This window comes from Amblyomma maculatum, chromosome 10, assembly GCF_055883805.1.
Source record: "Amblyomma maculatum isolate TAMU_Amacu chromosome 10, ASM5588380v1, whole genome shotgun sequence".
NCBI lineage: Eukaryota > Metazoa > Arthropoda > Arachnida > Ixodida > Ixodidae > Amblyomma > Amblyomma maculatum.
In genome coordinates this window covers 32,763,244-32,780,249 of record NC_139353.1, presented here as the reverse complement: position 1 = coordinate 32,780,249, position 17,006 = coordinate 32,763,244, and the positions used below count along the sequence as shown (strand labels likewise).

Genomic DNA, 17,006 nt, shown 5'->3' with positions numbered 1-17,006 from the left:
CCTAGCTCACACATCTCGACGCACCGTCACCATGTATGCAGCGTCTTTCTTTAAAAAAAAAGAAAAGAAAAGGCTATAACAGCAGCACTAAAAATGAAAAAAAAAAAAAAAAAAACGGCTGGTTTAGCTTGGTTAAGCCTAATGCGACCAGGTACCAGTTAGGTTATCTCCGGTGACAGGTCGCACATAGTCATTAACATGCACTCGTAACCTACCGCATTATATGTGAAAGATCACCCGACACAGATAATGAAGCCAAACGAACGCGCCTGCGGGGTCTAGGCGTAGCATGTCTGCAGACTTGGAATCTCGATTCCCCATCTCGAAAGTGCTGCCCAAGCTGGCAGCGGCTTTGACAGACATGCATAGATCGGCTAAAATCAGGGTATGGAGGCTCCATTGCTTGCTCACAAAAAAAAAAAAAAAAAAAAAAAAAAAAAAAAAAAAAAAAAACGAAAAAGAAACTAAAAGAAAAACACGACGGATGATATCGATTCATATTACTATACCGAGGAAGAACCTAAAGAACCTTGACGGCATTCGCCACGTGACGTCATCACCAAAACCATAGCTGCATTCTACTAACGCTGTACAGTGCGCCGAAGCTTTATTGAAGAGGCGTCTTTCAAAAGACCTAAAGACAATTTGATTCCATACTTTTGAAAACCGATCAATGCATGAATACTTCAGGAAGCGCTCCGTGCAGGGGTTTCATATAACGTTTTGATGCCTTCCTTTCCCCCCCCCCCTTTTTTTTTTATCTCGACCGAGAAATGCGCCTTCATCGCAGGTGATGACGTCATTTGTGCCGTCATTAAAAACCCCTGAAAGACGGGTTTCGAAAGGCCGCCTGTCTGAAAGAGACATTCAAGGACACGCATGATATAGAGCGGGCGACGCCAGCTAGCAGCAGCACGTTCGTCTGCCCATCGGTTCGGCAAAGGATCGGAAATTATTTTTTCGCGCTCAGGGAAAACCTCCAAAAGTTATTTTTAATGCAGAAACGGGTTCTGCGGCTTGCGCGTCAAATTTTCACCTAATTTTGCGTCCGCTATCCACCGCAAGTTCTGCATCCGCGCAGGACGGCTAGCAGGCAGTGTCTCAGGTTCCAATTCCGTACCAGGATTACAGAGCAAACCTTTCTTCAAGAGCTAAGTTTTTAAGAAAATTGTGCAGCTTTACTTTGCAGTGAAGCTCAGTTTATGTGGATATTATTATGAGTGTAATCACTCCCTTATTTCAGCATGCACACGGTTTAGGTGACAAGGCAATTTATGTAGGGCAGCATACATACAAGGGCGGTACCATAGTTAGGTATTGCATTTAGGGCGGTAATATGGGAGAGGCCTTCGCCCTGCAGTGGGTGTAGTCAGGCTGATGATGATGATTATTCTTATTTTTAGGTCCTGAAAGATGAGCCGCTGGGGCGAACTGGAAGTGCCTTCCGCATGCTTGTCTCGAAGATCGCCCTGGAGAGGAGGCGGTGCTAGGGCCCCTATAGGAATACATGGTATTTGACTGTATAGGGAAGCGTAGAAACGTGAACATGCCTCCTCGGCGAGAGCAGCTGGTTGACGGATGACGCGTTCTTCTCAGGCGCGACGAGGATGGGCTTGTGCCAATGCGTGGGATGCGTTTTTGGTTGGCAGATATATAAGCGAAACCGACCATAGGGACACGAAACGAGTGGCGGCCGACAACTGCATGTCCCCGGGACCAGAACCGAGAGAGCGAGACGATCTGCCGATACAAATATGCATAACCTATTGGCTAACATCCGCTGGGCGTGGAGTGAAACGCGCAGATGTATACGACCCTTTCCTGGTTCGAGTCGGACGTCACGGCTGTGAGCGGGAGATTTGCAGACGTCTACCATCGTCAGACCACGCGTACTACGTTGTACGATGCACATATGATTCTCAATGCGTTCTGTTTTTGTCGGCGTTTTATAATTTAAGAGGCGCATAAGTATACTGTCGCCCAGTTATCATATGAACAGTTCGAGGCACTCTGTTCTTCTCGCGTGATTCCTTGAACTGCTGCCTAAATGATTTTCTAGCTTCAGCATACGATCCACTTCGGTATACCCAACGGTCCACTTCGCAGTGGTAGGACCATTCAGAACGATAAGAAGAGATATAAAAGAATAAAAAAAGGAAATATAGAGATATAAAAGAATCAATAACTGTCATAGTGATCACCATACTACTTTTTTTTCCTTTTTTTAGGAGATGGCTCGGGTCCGGCCGCTGCTTCCTGGACTGAAGAGGCTGGCCACCTAGGACGAATATTTCAAGCCTGCTCTGAATAAATACTTCTCTCTCTCTCTACCTCTCTCTTAGTGCCCCGAACGCCGTTCAGCGTTTTCACGACAATATAACGCGAACCCCCGGAGAACAATGCGGATATGAACGCGGCTGTGCAACAATGATGGGCGCCCCTACATAGGTGGCTCCTATATACGCTGATGTATATAAGAGGCTATGGCACACCGATGACCAGAGTGCTGAATCGCAAACACGTGGGGCACGCGAATCTTCCCCGTGCACCATGTCATCTGCTATGTACCTTTATTATATGCAGCGAGAGGGACTCCTGAATCACGTCGTATAAATTAGCTCCCTCGTTGCATATATGCAACAAATGTATGTGTGGTAACGAAGACCGCCATCGAGTCTACGCCGGCAGATGACCTCTGCCGAGCGAAGACCAAGTTCCCGCAGTGCCTATCATTACGTGCAAACCGGTTTTTTGGACTCTGGGGTGGGTCCGGGAGAGCTTAATCCTCAATTATTTCCCGTGCAACGAGCACAGCGCAATGGACCAAATGTAGCAGCATCTTTCGAATCGTTTTCGAAAACAGATGCGTAGGGAAGGAAGCACTGCACTTACCGGTGAACACGCTGGGTATCTTGGACATGAAGCTCTTGACCGTCCGCACGGGCACGCCCGTCTGTTCGTTCTGCATGCGCTCCACTATCTGCTCCATCTGGACAAACAAAAGGGACAAATATAATGTGCTACATGTATGTAAGAAACACGAAACAGCGTCACGGGGGATACTCATCCAGAATATAACAAAACGTCTCCCCCATAACTGGGAGCTAACCACTGCTACAGCGGGGAAAAAGACGCTTATTTCGCATGCAGCTTGGAATTGCGCACAAAAGTGCTGAATGTGTGTACGTACAGTCATAGACAGGCTGAACTCAAATGGCGGAGAGACGATTAAGAAACTTTACTGGTGGTGCCGTGCAGAGATGAAAGCCAAAATTAACCGATAATGAACTAAATATATTCTGCTCCGTCACTTCAGGCTAGTTTCTGACTACTGTACGCGACTCCTGGTACACAGAAGCGGAACACATATAGCACACTTAAGTATAGTGCGCGCGTATGAACCCCTCCAATGGAACTATATGGTTTGGTTGGTTTGGTTTGTGGGGTTTAACGTCCCAAAGCGACTCAGGCTATGAGAGACGCCGTAGTGGAGGACTCCGGAAATTTTGACCACCTGGGGTTCTTTAACGTGCACTCATATCGCACAGCACACGGGCGCCTTGCTTTTCGCCTCCATCGGAAAGCGGCCGCCGAGGCCGGGATTCGATCCCGCGTCGTTGGGAACAGTAGTCGAGCGCCGTAACCACTGCGCCACCCCGGCGGGGACAATGGAACTATAGGAGGGCGAATAGCTGCAGGGAAGTTGGTGGGAGATTACGAATAACAAAGAAAAATGCAATATGAGATGTACAGGCAAGGGACAACACAGGACGGTACGAAAAATTGAGCGTTTATTTAAGTAACAGGCTGGCTTATATGGTTTGGTTTGGTTTGGTTTGTTGGGTTTAATGCCACAATTCGACTCAGGCTATGAGAGACACCGCAGTGGAGGCCTCCGGAAATTTCCGCAACCTGAGGCTCTTTAGCGTGCACTGACATCGCACAGCACACGGGCGCCTCGCCTTGCTTTTCGCCTCCATCGAAAAGCGGCCGCCGCAGCCGGGATTAGATCCCGCATCCTTGGGCACAGTAGTCGAGCGACCTAACCACTGCACCATCACAGCGGGGCATGTAGCTCATATGAATCAACCGCAAGTGTAATTTGGCAAACTGAATATATATATATATAGGTTATTTATAAAAAAGAAAAACAATTATATGCCAAAATTAAACAATCAGCCTGCGACTGTTGTCACTGCGAAAATGGATCTATGAACCTGACTGACGACAATCGCATAAAAAGGCGCCATTGTATACGGGCAACGCAGCTAATCTAGCAGAACAGTTCGCAAGGCGTCCATTTCCGCTGCGGTACATATATTGAAGCTTTTATTAAATGACTTCACTGAAACCAGTTTAAATTGCTCGCATTATAACTTCGTTTATTAACATTATTGTACCGGGTTATATCAATTTTACATTTGTCAGGAAACTGTCGGTCCATACTCTGAAACGAAATTACAACCGGTAATTGACATAAGCGTGTTAATCGTTTACTGAAATGTCTGTTAAAAAAAAAGTTACTTATGATGCACGCACTTCGCCAGAAGTGAGCTTTTTCCAGTGGCTAAGAGTGACTAATTTCCGATCACGTTTTGTTGGAACAGTCATTCTCAGAGCATCTCCGCAGCAATATATAATACGTAGAAATGGGTATGTTTACAAGGTACACCCAATGTACGTTTAGTTCATATTTGGTAGTTATTTTTTGCAAGTATTTGTTTGTTTTCATACTTTTGACTATAAACTTTTTTTTTTTTTTTATCAAATGCCCACCTCTCACTCTTGAAGACACCTTTAAATGTCAAAAGAAAAACTCTTAAAACAAGTCACAAAACCAACTTTCTATTCCATTCAAGCCATCAGTCAGCTCAACCAGCTGGGCTGCGAAAGAATCACGTGATGGCTTTCCCGGCTTTATTCCTACTGCCGCTCAATCATGTGATAGGCAAATAGTTCGAGAACCTAAGGCTTAGACGAAGAAACATGTGAGTTACTGTGCTTGTATGAGTTTTGTTACTGAACTATTGTTAATTTGTTACTAATAATACTATTATCTCTAATCAAGCATGCACATTTTGCTTCGTGGTTGTTTTTCTCCCAACTGGGGTCGACGAAAAAAAAAAAAAAACAAAAGATGAAACCTCTCTTGTAAATAAGAATCGAAGCGGCAAAACACACAAGCCGTATGAGATAAAAAACAACCTAAAGTTTGAAGAGTAGTTAGCTCAACTATATGTCTTGCATTCAAGAAAAGAATGTTCGACGCAAAAGCCCATCGTAGTGAAAGTAAGTGAAGAAGAAAAACAACAGAGGACGACCCGGCGAATGCAGCGGAGGCTTGACAAAGAGCACGGCACAAAAGGTGGAGGGGCATAAAATACATAGCCGGTTATCTGGATGACGCGAGTATGGCGCATTGGCGACGTTCCATGCCATAATGCTACACTTCCATAGTGCTTGTATTACAGGTTAGAGTGAATCAAATGAAAGAAATGAAGAAAAAAGTATGGGCAGAGGGAGGAAAGAATAAAACAGGAAGCGAGGTGTGCTAAAACCACGTACGCCGCCCTCTATGCAACACACGCGTGCACCAAGGACTCAGACGACGACGCCCGGCGTTGCAGCAGACGACAGCCCTGAAGCGGAACGGTTATCGCTATCCGGCAGACGACACACCAAAGGGAAGCCTCGAAAGAAAAAGAAAAAGGCGAAACGGAAACCGGAAGCCACGTCATACGGAGGAATAGAAAAATAAAGATGTGAAGCGAAAATATTCGTTTTTTTTGTTTCATTTCCCTCCTTTTATGTATCTTTACCCCTTTCTATCGGTGGACGGAAGCAGGCGTCGGCCAGGTTTTGTCGCCGCCCGACTTCCGCAGGGAATATGCGGCGTCGTCTGCTCCGGACGGACGCCATGTTCCTGCCGCCTTGTTGCTAAACTGCAGCGGGAACACGATAATGCATGCTCCTGCACAATTTTACCCTTTCTTTAGCTTTATTTTGAGCACCGCGCAGCATACCATGCGCCTTACCGCCGCCTATGTTGGGAGGTGTGCGCGTCGCCTTTTTCTAATGTTCTCATTTATGCCGCGTACGTTCTATATCCACGGCGGGGGCAGAACAGCACACTAAGCAAAACGGCATCTCAAAGCGGCCATCAAGAAGGTCGTCTGCTCCTTTTGGGAAATATGCAGAAGCGAAATTCGTGGTTGTTGCGTTTTCGTCGAAAGAGCACATATATGCGGATCGCACATATAGCGCTGCACCCGCGAGCGAAGCACAACTCGCTTTAAAAAAGAAGCCTTTCCCACAAGCGCGGCGCACTGTTATCTCGCAGTGGTGTCGAAGCCCAACGAGCAGTATTGGATTTAGCATTCATCTGGTTTGCGGGTGCCACGGCAGAACTTCCGTATCGCCTAATCCTAATCGTGCTCCCTTAACCTCTAAAGCGAGAGCGCAGGTGCACGGTGAACGCTGGCTCTGGCCCGAACCCGCTTTGCTCGGAGAGGTGCCACCTCAACACCCATGGTGCCCCGCAGCGTGAATAAAACCCAGGCGTTCGAACTGAACCCTCCACTCCGACAATTTTTCACGGCGAACAGGACAAGTACCATCTTGAAGGACTAACATCGCTTAGTACAATCTGCTATCGGAAGCCCTAGGGCCGTCTTGTACGCTTTTCGAAGTGACACCTCTAGCCGTGGCGTGGACTTATACATACAACACAGACAACTCAAACACCCCAGAGACGTGGGAGTCTCCTGCGTACGTCCGAGCCAGCAGACCAACGCTGGCTTATCCAGCGAGCGGTGGAGGCCGCGACATCCCAAGGGATCCCCGCCGACCTCCTCTAAGCCAGCGCAATTGGTCCTTTGACTGGTCCCCTGTTTTTGGGCGCAATAAAATAGTTCACCACCACTACGGAAGCCCTACAGGCGTCTGCTACTGACACCCTTGACGTCGCTGAGGCGATCGCTCCTTCCAGGAACGTCGCAAACGTGTATTATTTTAATGCAAAAGCATATTGCCAGCCGCATTCTTGGATTTCGCCGAAGTGGTTGTGAAGCCTCCTTCGAACAACCGAAAAGCTCGTCGCCGGTGGGTTTCGTACCCAGCCTAGGCAAAGAGAACAGGGTCCGTATACTGAGTTTGCGTTGTTATCGAAAGTGTCGCTATCTTCCTCATCTCGAGTCATCTGATTGGTGGAAATGCCGGAACCGGAAATGGCGGCTACCAAACTGACCAATCAGATTACTCGTGGGCAGGGAGACAGCGACACTCTCGGTAACGACGCAAACTCGAAAGGCGGATCAAGTTTCGCAGGTCCCTGCGCCAGACCATTCCGCCATTTCAATATCCGCTTTATTTACGTGCTAACATGTACTAACAAAGAGGGATCGCATGAGTTCCGCTCCCACCAGCAAACAGGTGGATATGCCTATAAAACAGGCGAGTACGCAGTCGAATTCTCTCAAGCAATGCAAACCCGGAAGGCCAAGAACAACCCGAGGGAAGATTTCGCTCCCACTAGAAAACAGGAGGGTATACCCTATAGAAAACAGGCGAATACCCACTAGAAGTTTCTCAAACAGTTAGCTCGCAGAAGGCCGAGCACAAGCCGAGGGAAGATTCCGTTCCCACTAGAAAACAGGTCGGTATGCCCATTAGCAAACAGGCGAGTACCCAATAGAATTTTCTCGAACAGTGCACGCCTAGAAGGCCGAGAACCCGAGAGAAGATTTCGCTCCCACTAGAAAACAGGAGGGTATACCCCATATAAAACAGGCGAGTACCCACTAGAATTTTCTCATGCACTCACAGAAGGCCGAGCGCAAGCCGAGGGAAGATTCCGTTCCCACTAGAAAACAGGTCGGTATGCCCATTAGCAAACAGGCGAGTACCCAATAGAATTTTCTCGAACAGTGCACGCCCAGAAGGCCGAGAACACGAGAGAAGATTTCGCTCCCACTAGAAAACAGGAGGGTATACCCCATAGAAAACAGGCGAGTACCCACTAGAATTTTCTCATGCACTCACAGAAGGCCGAGCGCAAGCCGAGGGAAGATTCCGCTCCCACTTGAAAACAGGTGGGTACTCTTTAGAAAACAGGCGAGTACCCACTAGAATTTCCTCAAACAGTGCACTCCCAGAAGGTCGAGCACAAGCCGAGGGAAGGTTCCACTCCCACTAGAAAACAGGTCGGTATGCCCATTAGCAAACAAGCGAGTACCCAATAGAATTTTCTCAAACAATGCCCGCCCGGAAGACCGAGAAACCGAGGGAAGATTTCACTCCCACTAGAAAACAGGAGGGTATACACAAGAGAAAACAAGCGAGTACCCACTACAATTTTCTCATGCACTCACAGAAGGCCGAGCACAAGCAGAGGGAAGATTCCGCTCCCACTAGAAAACAGGTGGGTGTACTGTATAGAAAACAGGCGAGTACCCAGTAGAATTTTCTCATGCACTCACAAAAGGCCGAGCCCAAGCCGAAGGAAGATCACGCTCCCACTAGAAAACAGGTCGGTATGCCCATTAGCAAACAGGCGAGTACCCAATAAAATTTTCTCGAACAGTGCACGCCCAGAAGGTCGACAACAAGCAGAGGGAAGATTTCGCTCCCACTAGAAAATAGGAGGGTACCTCCATTAAAAAACAGGCGAGCACCCACTAGAATTTTCTCAGACAATGCACGCCCAGAAAGGCCGAGCACAAGCCGAGGGAAGATTTCAGGTGGGTACACAGCAGATTTTTATCGAACAGTGCATGCCGAAAAGGCAGAGAACAGGCCGATGAAAGACTTCGCTCCCGTTAGAAAGCAGGTGGGTATACCCATTAGTTAACAGGCGAGTACTCAGTAGATCTTTTTCAAATACTGCACGCCCAGAAGGCCGAGCACAAGCCGAGGGAAGATTTCGTGCCCACTAGGAAACGGGCCGCGTGCCCCAGTCTACACTATTTTTGCATTTCTCCACACTGAATTTTTACAAAAATCATAATTAGCTAACGTTTTATTATTGGCTACGGGAACAAAGTGTAAATCCAGAAGTTGTAGACCGCTTCGAAAAACAGCTATCCAGTGTTTCCTACAAGGTACCATTTACGAAACTTCGTTTATCCTGGTCTTGGAAGAGAGCTACCACGTGATAGCTGCTGGCTCGTCTCTCTCTTTCTCTCTCTCTCTCTCAACTGCACACGTAAAAGCGCCGTCGATCGAGAACAGAGCCCCGCCGGGGTGGTGCAGTGCTAAGACGCCCGACTACTGTGCCGGAGTACCCGAGTTCGAACCCGACCTCGGCGGCTGCGTTTCGATGGAGGCGAAACGAAGAGGCGTCGTGTGCTGTGCGATGTCAGCGCACGTTAAAGATCCCCAGGTGGTCGAAATTGCTCCGTAGCCCTCCACTACGGCTCCTCTTTCTCTCTTTCCACTTTCACTTCCATCTTCCTCCCTTCCCTTACGGCGCGGTTGCGGTGTCCACAGAAAAACAAGTGAGACAGTTACCGCGCCTTTCCCTTCCTATAAATAAATCAGTTAAATCAGATCGAGAACAGAGGCGAAACGAAGAGGTGTCGTGTGCTGTGCGATGTCAGCGCACGTTAAAGATCCCCAGGTGGTCGAAATTACTCCGTAGCCCTCCACTACGGCTCCTCTTTCTCTCTTTCCACTTTCACTCCCATCTTCCTCCCTTCCCTTACGGCGCGGTTGCGGTGTCCATAGAAAAACAAGTGAGACAGTTACCGCGCCTTTCCCTTCCTATAAATAGATCAGATATAAATAAATCAGATCGAGAACAGAGCTTGATAGAAAAATTCTCCTTGATGTCTCTTGAGAGGAGAATGGCAAAAGCCTTCCTTTCCTCTCCTATCATTTGCCTCTTATCGGCGTTCGTTGCAGTGCTACATGTAATTGATTTACAGGAAAGGAAAGGCGCAGTATCTGTCACACTTTCTCCGGCCAGTGTTAGAATGGTACACTGCACCATCGCTCCTGTCTGGCGTTCCTTGGCGCGCGTTCAAGTGTGGCATTGCAGATGGCAGGGATGGTTGACAAGAACTTCTCGCGGAATATGACAGATCTGACGCACAACTCTCGCACGTGATTTCGTTTCATGAGCCCAGAAAGGCTCTCGCCTTAAAAGCTGATCTCGTTCAGTGAGACATGTCTTCGCGGAGCACCAATGTCACACGGATGCTTCTGTATTTTGTAAGTTATCTTCTAATCTTCTATGTACCTTTTGTACGCGATTCTCAACAGCTATCAATCGGTGCCACTGGGGACAGGGCACTAGAAACTAGAAGACTAGAAAACTAGACTTTATAGCTATTCTTTTCCCAATTATGCGGTCTTTGCTTCATTGCCGTCGCTTAGCTGAGAGTCTTGCTTATGCCGGAATCCACGGCGCCAAAAACGGCAACTGTACTACTTTCCGGAGTTCCCGGGTTCGAACCCGACCACGGCAGCTGCGTTTCGATGAAGGCGAAACGAAGTGGCGTCCGCGTGCTGTGCGATGTCAGCGCACGTTAAAGATCCCCAGGTGATCGAATTTACTCCGTAGCCCTCCACTACGGCTCCCCTTTCTCTTTTTCCACTTTCACTCCCACCTTCATCCCTTCCCTTACGGCGCGGTTCAGGTGTCCACAGAGCAAGTGTGACAGATACTGCGCCTTTCTCTTCCTGTGAACCAATGGTTACGGCACTCGACTACTGTTCCCAAGGACGCGGGATCGAATCCCGGCCTCGGCGGCTGCTGTTCGATGGAGGCGAAAAGCAAGGCGCCCGTGTGCTGTACGATGTCAGTGCACGTTAAAGAACCCCAGGTGGTCGAAATTTGAGGAGTCCTCCACTACGGCGTCTCTCATAGCCTGAGTCGCTTTGGGACGTTAAACCCACAAACCAAACCAAACCAATTATTATTATTATTATTATTATTATTATTATTATTATTATTATTATTATTATTATTATTATTATTATTATTATTATTATTACCACCGGAAGAAGGGCAGAAAAGTGCGGATCGTGATAAACGCTCGAAAAAATGCGGCCCCAAAACGCGAGCTTCCGCCGAGGGAACAACAATGGAAAGGAGATCGACCACGTAATCAACCGATAACGAGAAAAAAAAATGAAAAAAATTAGAAAATGTAATCTAAAGCGAATAGATGCACGGGGAAAATTTGCGAGCAGAGCGCCGATGCGGGCGAATAAATAAAGAAGGGAAACTGAACGAGAACGGACGTTTCTGTAGAGCGGCGACACCAAGTAACGACGACGTACGATGTGCCGAACACTACGAAAGCCATTGCAGCGCGACCAAAACAGGCCAGAGGTACTAAAAGCAACATCAAGAGCTCTTACGGCGATGTCAATGTTTTGTTGCTGCTGCGCTTGTCATTGTTATTGTTGCTGCTGTTGTCCCGTAGTTGTTTTTACTGTTGTTGCGATGTGCAACAGCTATTGGCTCTTTTTATTTTCCGCGTTTCAACCCTCGGAAACTTTTCCCTTGAAACCATCGGTCGGAACAGCCCTCTCGGGACCGTCCGTTAGAATGCAAGATCGAGAAAAAGCCATAAACCAAGAAACAACGTGGTGCGATTTGTTGCGGTGTTGGGGCAACACCAACGCGTCGCGGAATGCACACCGCGTCGATATGCAGTGCCATCAACAAATACAGAGGGACGAGGACAACGGGAGAGCGAATTCTGAAAAAAAAAAAAAAAAATATCCCAACTCCCACTCACAGTACAACGAACAGAAAGAGGAGGCTCTGCCGAGAAAACAACAGTAGCAAAAAGTAAATGAAAATGAATGAAAGGAAGGCAGCCTTGCGGAGAGGACGACTGCACGCGACCGGCCGACGGACGGGAAAAGGCAAATCACGCAATGCAGTTGAAAGCAAAGTAAGGATAACAGAAGTGAACAAAAGAATAAAAAACCGCGAAACGGAGTGGCCACGTAACGATGACAGGGGCGCGGCTTTCCGCCTTTTCACAATTTTTTCCCCCACCTTTATTTCGAGCCTGAGCAGACGAAAAACGAAAAAAAAAAAAAAGAAAAAGAAAAGAAAGAATCGGCTTTACTCCTCTCCGTCGCCTGCAGCACTGTCTTCGTTCGTCGTCTGCTAACGAAGAAAAAAAAAGGGGAAAAATCCCGGAACGGAACAAAACGGACGGCGTAAATAAAGAGCAGCGGAAACAGCGCAGCATTTGAACATGGCGACGAGTAGAGAGAACGCTGCAGAGCAGCAGCGGAAGGCGGCAGACAGCTGTGCATGCTAGAGCTGCCTTCTTTTCTTTGGAGAAACCCGCGCGGGCCGTTACGCGTTCTCCATTTTGCTTGTTTACCCTAACTTCTTGCACTCTTCTGCAAGCCGCTACCGCCTTGGCCCCTTCATCGCTTCCTGCTCCCTTGGCTGGATCCCGAAGCCCTCCCACCCTGCTGCTGCTGCAACCAAGGAAAGGGCCGCAGAAGAGCAAGATGAAAGGGTGAACAGCAGCACCACTCCACAAAATGGTGCCACCGCTAACGCCTGTGCCGCGGCTTTTCAACGGCTAGTTTTCTCTGAGGAGCACACAAGAGGAGCAGGGAGGGACGAAGGCACAAGACGCAGAGCCAAGGAATGAAAGATGGGGAGAGGAGGGAGGGAGAGAGCTACGTGCGAACTCTCGGCGTGTGTGTTGCGCCCCCTTCTATGTAGAAGGAGTGAAAAGGAGCGGCTGTAAAAGGGAAAGGGAGAAGGTAGGAGATTTGTTTGCGTTTGCGGCCTGCCCGTTTTTGCCGGGCGGCGATTTCTCTTGGATATCTTCGTTTTTTATCTGCAAGCCCGCTGCTTACACAACCTCCCCCCCCCCCCCCCTTTTTTTTTTTTATTTAACGCTCCCTCCTTCATCGGTGCGTGGGATTTGGAAGCCCCGGAGAGCCGCTGCCGCCGGCCGAATAGGAGAAACATATCGGAGCCATACACAGCGAGAGGCAATTTAGGGCGAGAAAGAAAAGGCATGTGGGCAAACAAGCTGGAGCTCTCGCTCTTCCTCTTCTCTTTTCCGTGGGTGGGGAAGCAGCAGTGTTTGTGTATACGCTCCCGTCGTGTATACGCTCCCTCGTTGTGTACAAACACGCGACCAACGATGAAGATGCGATGACGACAGCCACTTCTGGCCGCTCACCTGACGTTGTACACAACCTTCGTTTTTGTTTCTATTTATTTCTTTTTCTACTCTGCTTAGCTCTAAAATGACCTAAGCAACATCGGTGGAGGTGTGAAGCGTTAGCGGCTCTATCTAAACTGTCCACAGAGAAATATGCTCGCTCGCAAATATTGTCGTAACTACGCATAACTAGGTAGCACGTGTCACCTCCTTGACCGTTGGCATGGTTTCGCACAGTTCGTTTCATAGACTTAAGCGCCTTGAACAGCAGCGCTTACACCTGGATAACAATAAAGTACACCCAGATGCGAAGAGACTATAGGCCACATCCTTTGTGAGTGCCCCATATACAGCGAGGAAAGACAGTGCCTATGCCGTGCGCTCGAGCGTCTAGATGGACGCCCACTAACTGAAATTAAAATCATAGGTCCCTGGCCACGGCGATCGTCTGCGATGAAGGCCTCCCAGGCACTGCTCCGCTTTATGAAAAGCACAGGACTGATCGAAAGGCTATGATTTTTTATGTTACGTGATATGTGACGTGACATGTCTGTGATGTAACTGTACTGTCATCATCACCCATCCCTCTCTCACCCACAACTTTTATACCCCTCTCCCCCCGTGCAGGGTAGCAAACCAGTTCCTTTACCGGTTAACCTCCCTGCCTTTCCTCCTCATCTTCCTCCTCCTTCCAAATCGTGCATATACATTGCCGCGTATGTGTAGGAGGACAAGCTACCGCTACTATCCGGGTCAACCTGAAAGAATAGGGGATACGAACAAAGGAGGAAGTCTGCGTGGGCACTTCCTATACAAAGCTGCGGCCGGAGATTTTCGCTTGTGCATCGACGACACGCCTTTTTTTTTATTTATTTTTTTTTTTTTTGCACCGAAGACTTCGCGCCAGTTTTGCGAGCAAGTTTTCGATCTCCTGCTATATACTTTGCCGTGGCAGCTTCTCAGGGGAAAACAAGGGCCAATTGTGCCCATAAAATCGCGCTCACACAATCACGCTTTACAATGCACTGTCGTTGAGTAATGAGCGGTAAGGAGCGCCAACAAACAAGACACTCCGAAGCCTGCCTCGAATCGCTTGCAGGGATACACCGGCGCTATTTCCATCAACCTAAACTCCATTTCATACATCAGGTGCAACGCAGCGAAAGCTACGCAAGTAGTCGACTACTTGCAGAAAAAGAAAAAGAGGCGTATCACTACGCGCTCGTTTCGTGGCCGAGTGATTTCTGCGGAAACTGGCTCTATTTCGAGCATACACGTTTGCAATAACGTCCTTCGCGTGCCTGGACATCTTCGCAGTGTGGATCTAAAATATCCGCTCCGAAGGGGCAATCGAGGTCGCTGCGTTCGCGGAGGCCATCGCTGGCAGGGTTGCGAGGCAGCGAAAACGCGACACGAACAAAAACGACAAACAAAACATACAAATTCACCGAATCCGACCTTTTCTCCTTAAAAAAGGTGCTATTTATGAAGTTGATGGCAAATGTAAGATGTATTAAGCTTGCAGACAAAGCAACTATTATTTCCTCTCGTCAAGAGCAGGCACTATTTTTCATCGCGGATGCGGGGAGCGCGAACAAGAGCTCCAGTTTCCAGCCTTGGCAGTGTTGCACTTGATTTATGAAACGGAGTATAGCTATCCGCGGTAAAAAAAAAAAAGAAAAAAAAATAAAAAAAATAAAAATTTATATCGGGAGGGACTCAAGGAAAAGCGCAGTATCTTTGTCATGGCTCGGCGGACGACACTAACGCGCCGTTAAGGAAGGTGTGACTGAGGTCATTGAGAGAAGGAAGAGGGAGAAGAGGTGGCCTAATTGATATCCACGGAATAATTGCGACCGGCCGCTCAATTCACGCATGCGCACATGCGCTTACAGTATTTCGCCTCTATGCATGGAAACGCGGTCATCGCGGCCGGTTTGGCCCGGTGCGAGAATTCGGGGTTTCGGTTGTTGAGCCCAAGGCCGCGGGGTCGAACCCCGGCGGCGGAGGCCGCGCTACATACCATGGAGGCAAAATACAAGGGCCCGTACGCAGTGTGATTTGAGTGCACGATACGGAATCCCCATGCCGTCGGAACTGTTCCGGATGTTTCGAAGCTAATGGTACATCTAAGCCTGATTGGATTTCGCCGATGTCTTTCCGTGTGTGTTCGTCCGATACCGGCCGCGATAGGATCTGCAAACTTGGCTTCACTTTTGAGACAGGAAACTAACGTCCGAATCAAACACGCTATCCTAGGCCATACGTGCACGTTCGTATACGGTTTCATATTTTTTTTTTTTTTCAAGATGGAGCTTTATATCCACTCTGGATGGTCTTCTGCCTAATGCATAACCGGCTTTAACTTTTTCTAATGGCACGCCTCCGTACCCTTATCCTTTCTTTATTTGAGCCGTTTGATTTCTAGAGTTCGAACACGCTTCCACCATTCTGTACCTTTATTGTGTTGTCGACACCCGACACAATGAACTTCAGATTGACGAGGAGGTAAACTGTAGAGAAACCTCGGACACAGCTCGTACAACGCACGCAGGCAGTGGTGTGCTGCACAGCTCCACTTGTTACTTTGCGAAGCTGACAGATCACCTGTTTCTTGCTAGTTATAGCTTAGAATTTTCATTTCTTGCGCATACTTTCCCTGTTCATCTGCCCGATGGTGTCTCAATCGCCGTATACGATCCGTATAGCACTGTCGATGAGACCTATAGTTTCTTAGTTTGCACTACATTGCATCCCTGACACGTGACAAGCCATAACGAATGCGGATCGAGCAATGAGCAATTATGCCTTTTTGTCTGCTCTTCACTATTGTTTTGTCCACTGATTGGAGCCACGTGTCACAGTCGTCTTCTCCAGCAGTTTTGGGGGGTTGTCGCCAATACGCGTCCCCCCTTCCTCCGTGCTTCTTTATACATTCCCTGTCATGGTTTTATTTTTACCACATGATGAGTGTTCTGGGCGGAAGTCAATCTCCCAAGAAACGTGTGCCTGTCTTTAAGAGAGACAGAGAAGGAGAGGGGGGCTTCCAGATCTCGAAAGAAGCGCAGTAGCCGGCACATGCGGGGCGAGAGCTGGGAAAATCGACGAGAATACCAAGATGATAGCAGACGTTGAGAAAGGAAGAAACTGCGCCGGCGCTTAGGAAGAGATAAGGAAAATGCAAAGACAAGTCACTAAGAAAATAAGACGACCACCCTGCGTATACACTGCTACATCGTTCGCTGAGCGCGCCCGCTCGAAGACCCCGTTCTTTCCTGGGGAGGGTGTTCCAGATGTAGAAACAAGAAGAGCAAAGTAGAAATGAATAAAATGGCGAACAAAATGCCGAAATGCCGGTGCACCAGGCAGGGCAGCCACCAGCCAGCGAGCCATGACGACGCGGCCGCGCCGTGTTAGCGCGCCGGAACAGATTTTATCACGATCAACCACCGCTGCCTAGATCATCACTCATGGTACCTCCCCCCCAAGTCCGCTTCCCTCGAAACTATATACGCTGCCTTTTTTCCTTCGCTAACGCACCCCCATTCCTGGCGCAGCGCTGATGCGTACTTTGGTCTTTTTATAGTCGCTCGTTTCGTCTATACATCACTGGGCCGCAGACACCGAAAGGAACAGGCTGCGGGCTCTTCCGCCGATTGGAAGCATACACGATCGTTTTCCCCGTAGCCCACGACGATGTCCGGCGATCTCCGCGTGCAAGGTGAAGCGCCGTCAAAATAGCGCCCAGGGGCCGCTGGTTCTGCGCTCGCTATAATATACGTGGCCGTTCGATCGAACCACCAGTCCGTGGAGCAGCACTGCTTGCGCACCAGTGGAATTCGGGGGACTGCC

General features: G+C 48.6%; 1 protein-coding gene across 2 annotated transcripts in view; it reads right to left on the bottom strand.

The window, feature by feature from the left end:
* The window catches only part of LOC146176104 (regulator of G-protein signaling 7-like), a 71,991-nt gene that overhangs the window by 46,888 nt on the left and 8,097 nt on the right, over positions 1-17,006 (bottom strand). For both annotated transcript variants that reach the window (XM_084582442.1, XM_084582443.1), the window contains exon 2: positions 2,893-2,989. In XM_084582442.1, the coding sequence (XP_084438568.1) occupies positions 2,893-2,989 (97 nt within the window). The remainder of the gene's footprint in view (positions 1-2,892; positions 2,990-17,006) is intronic.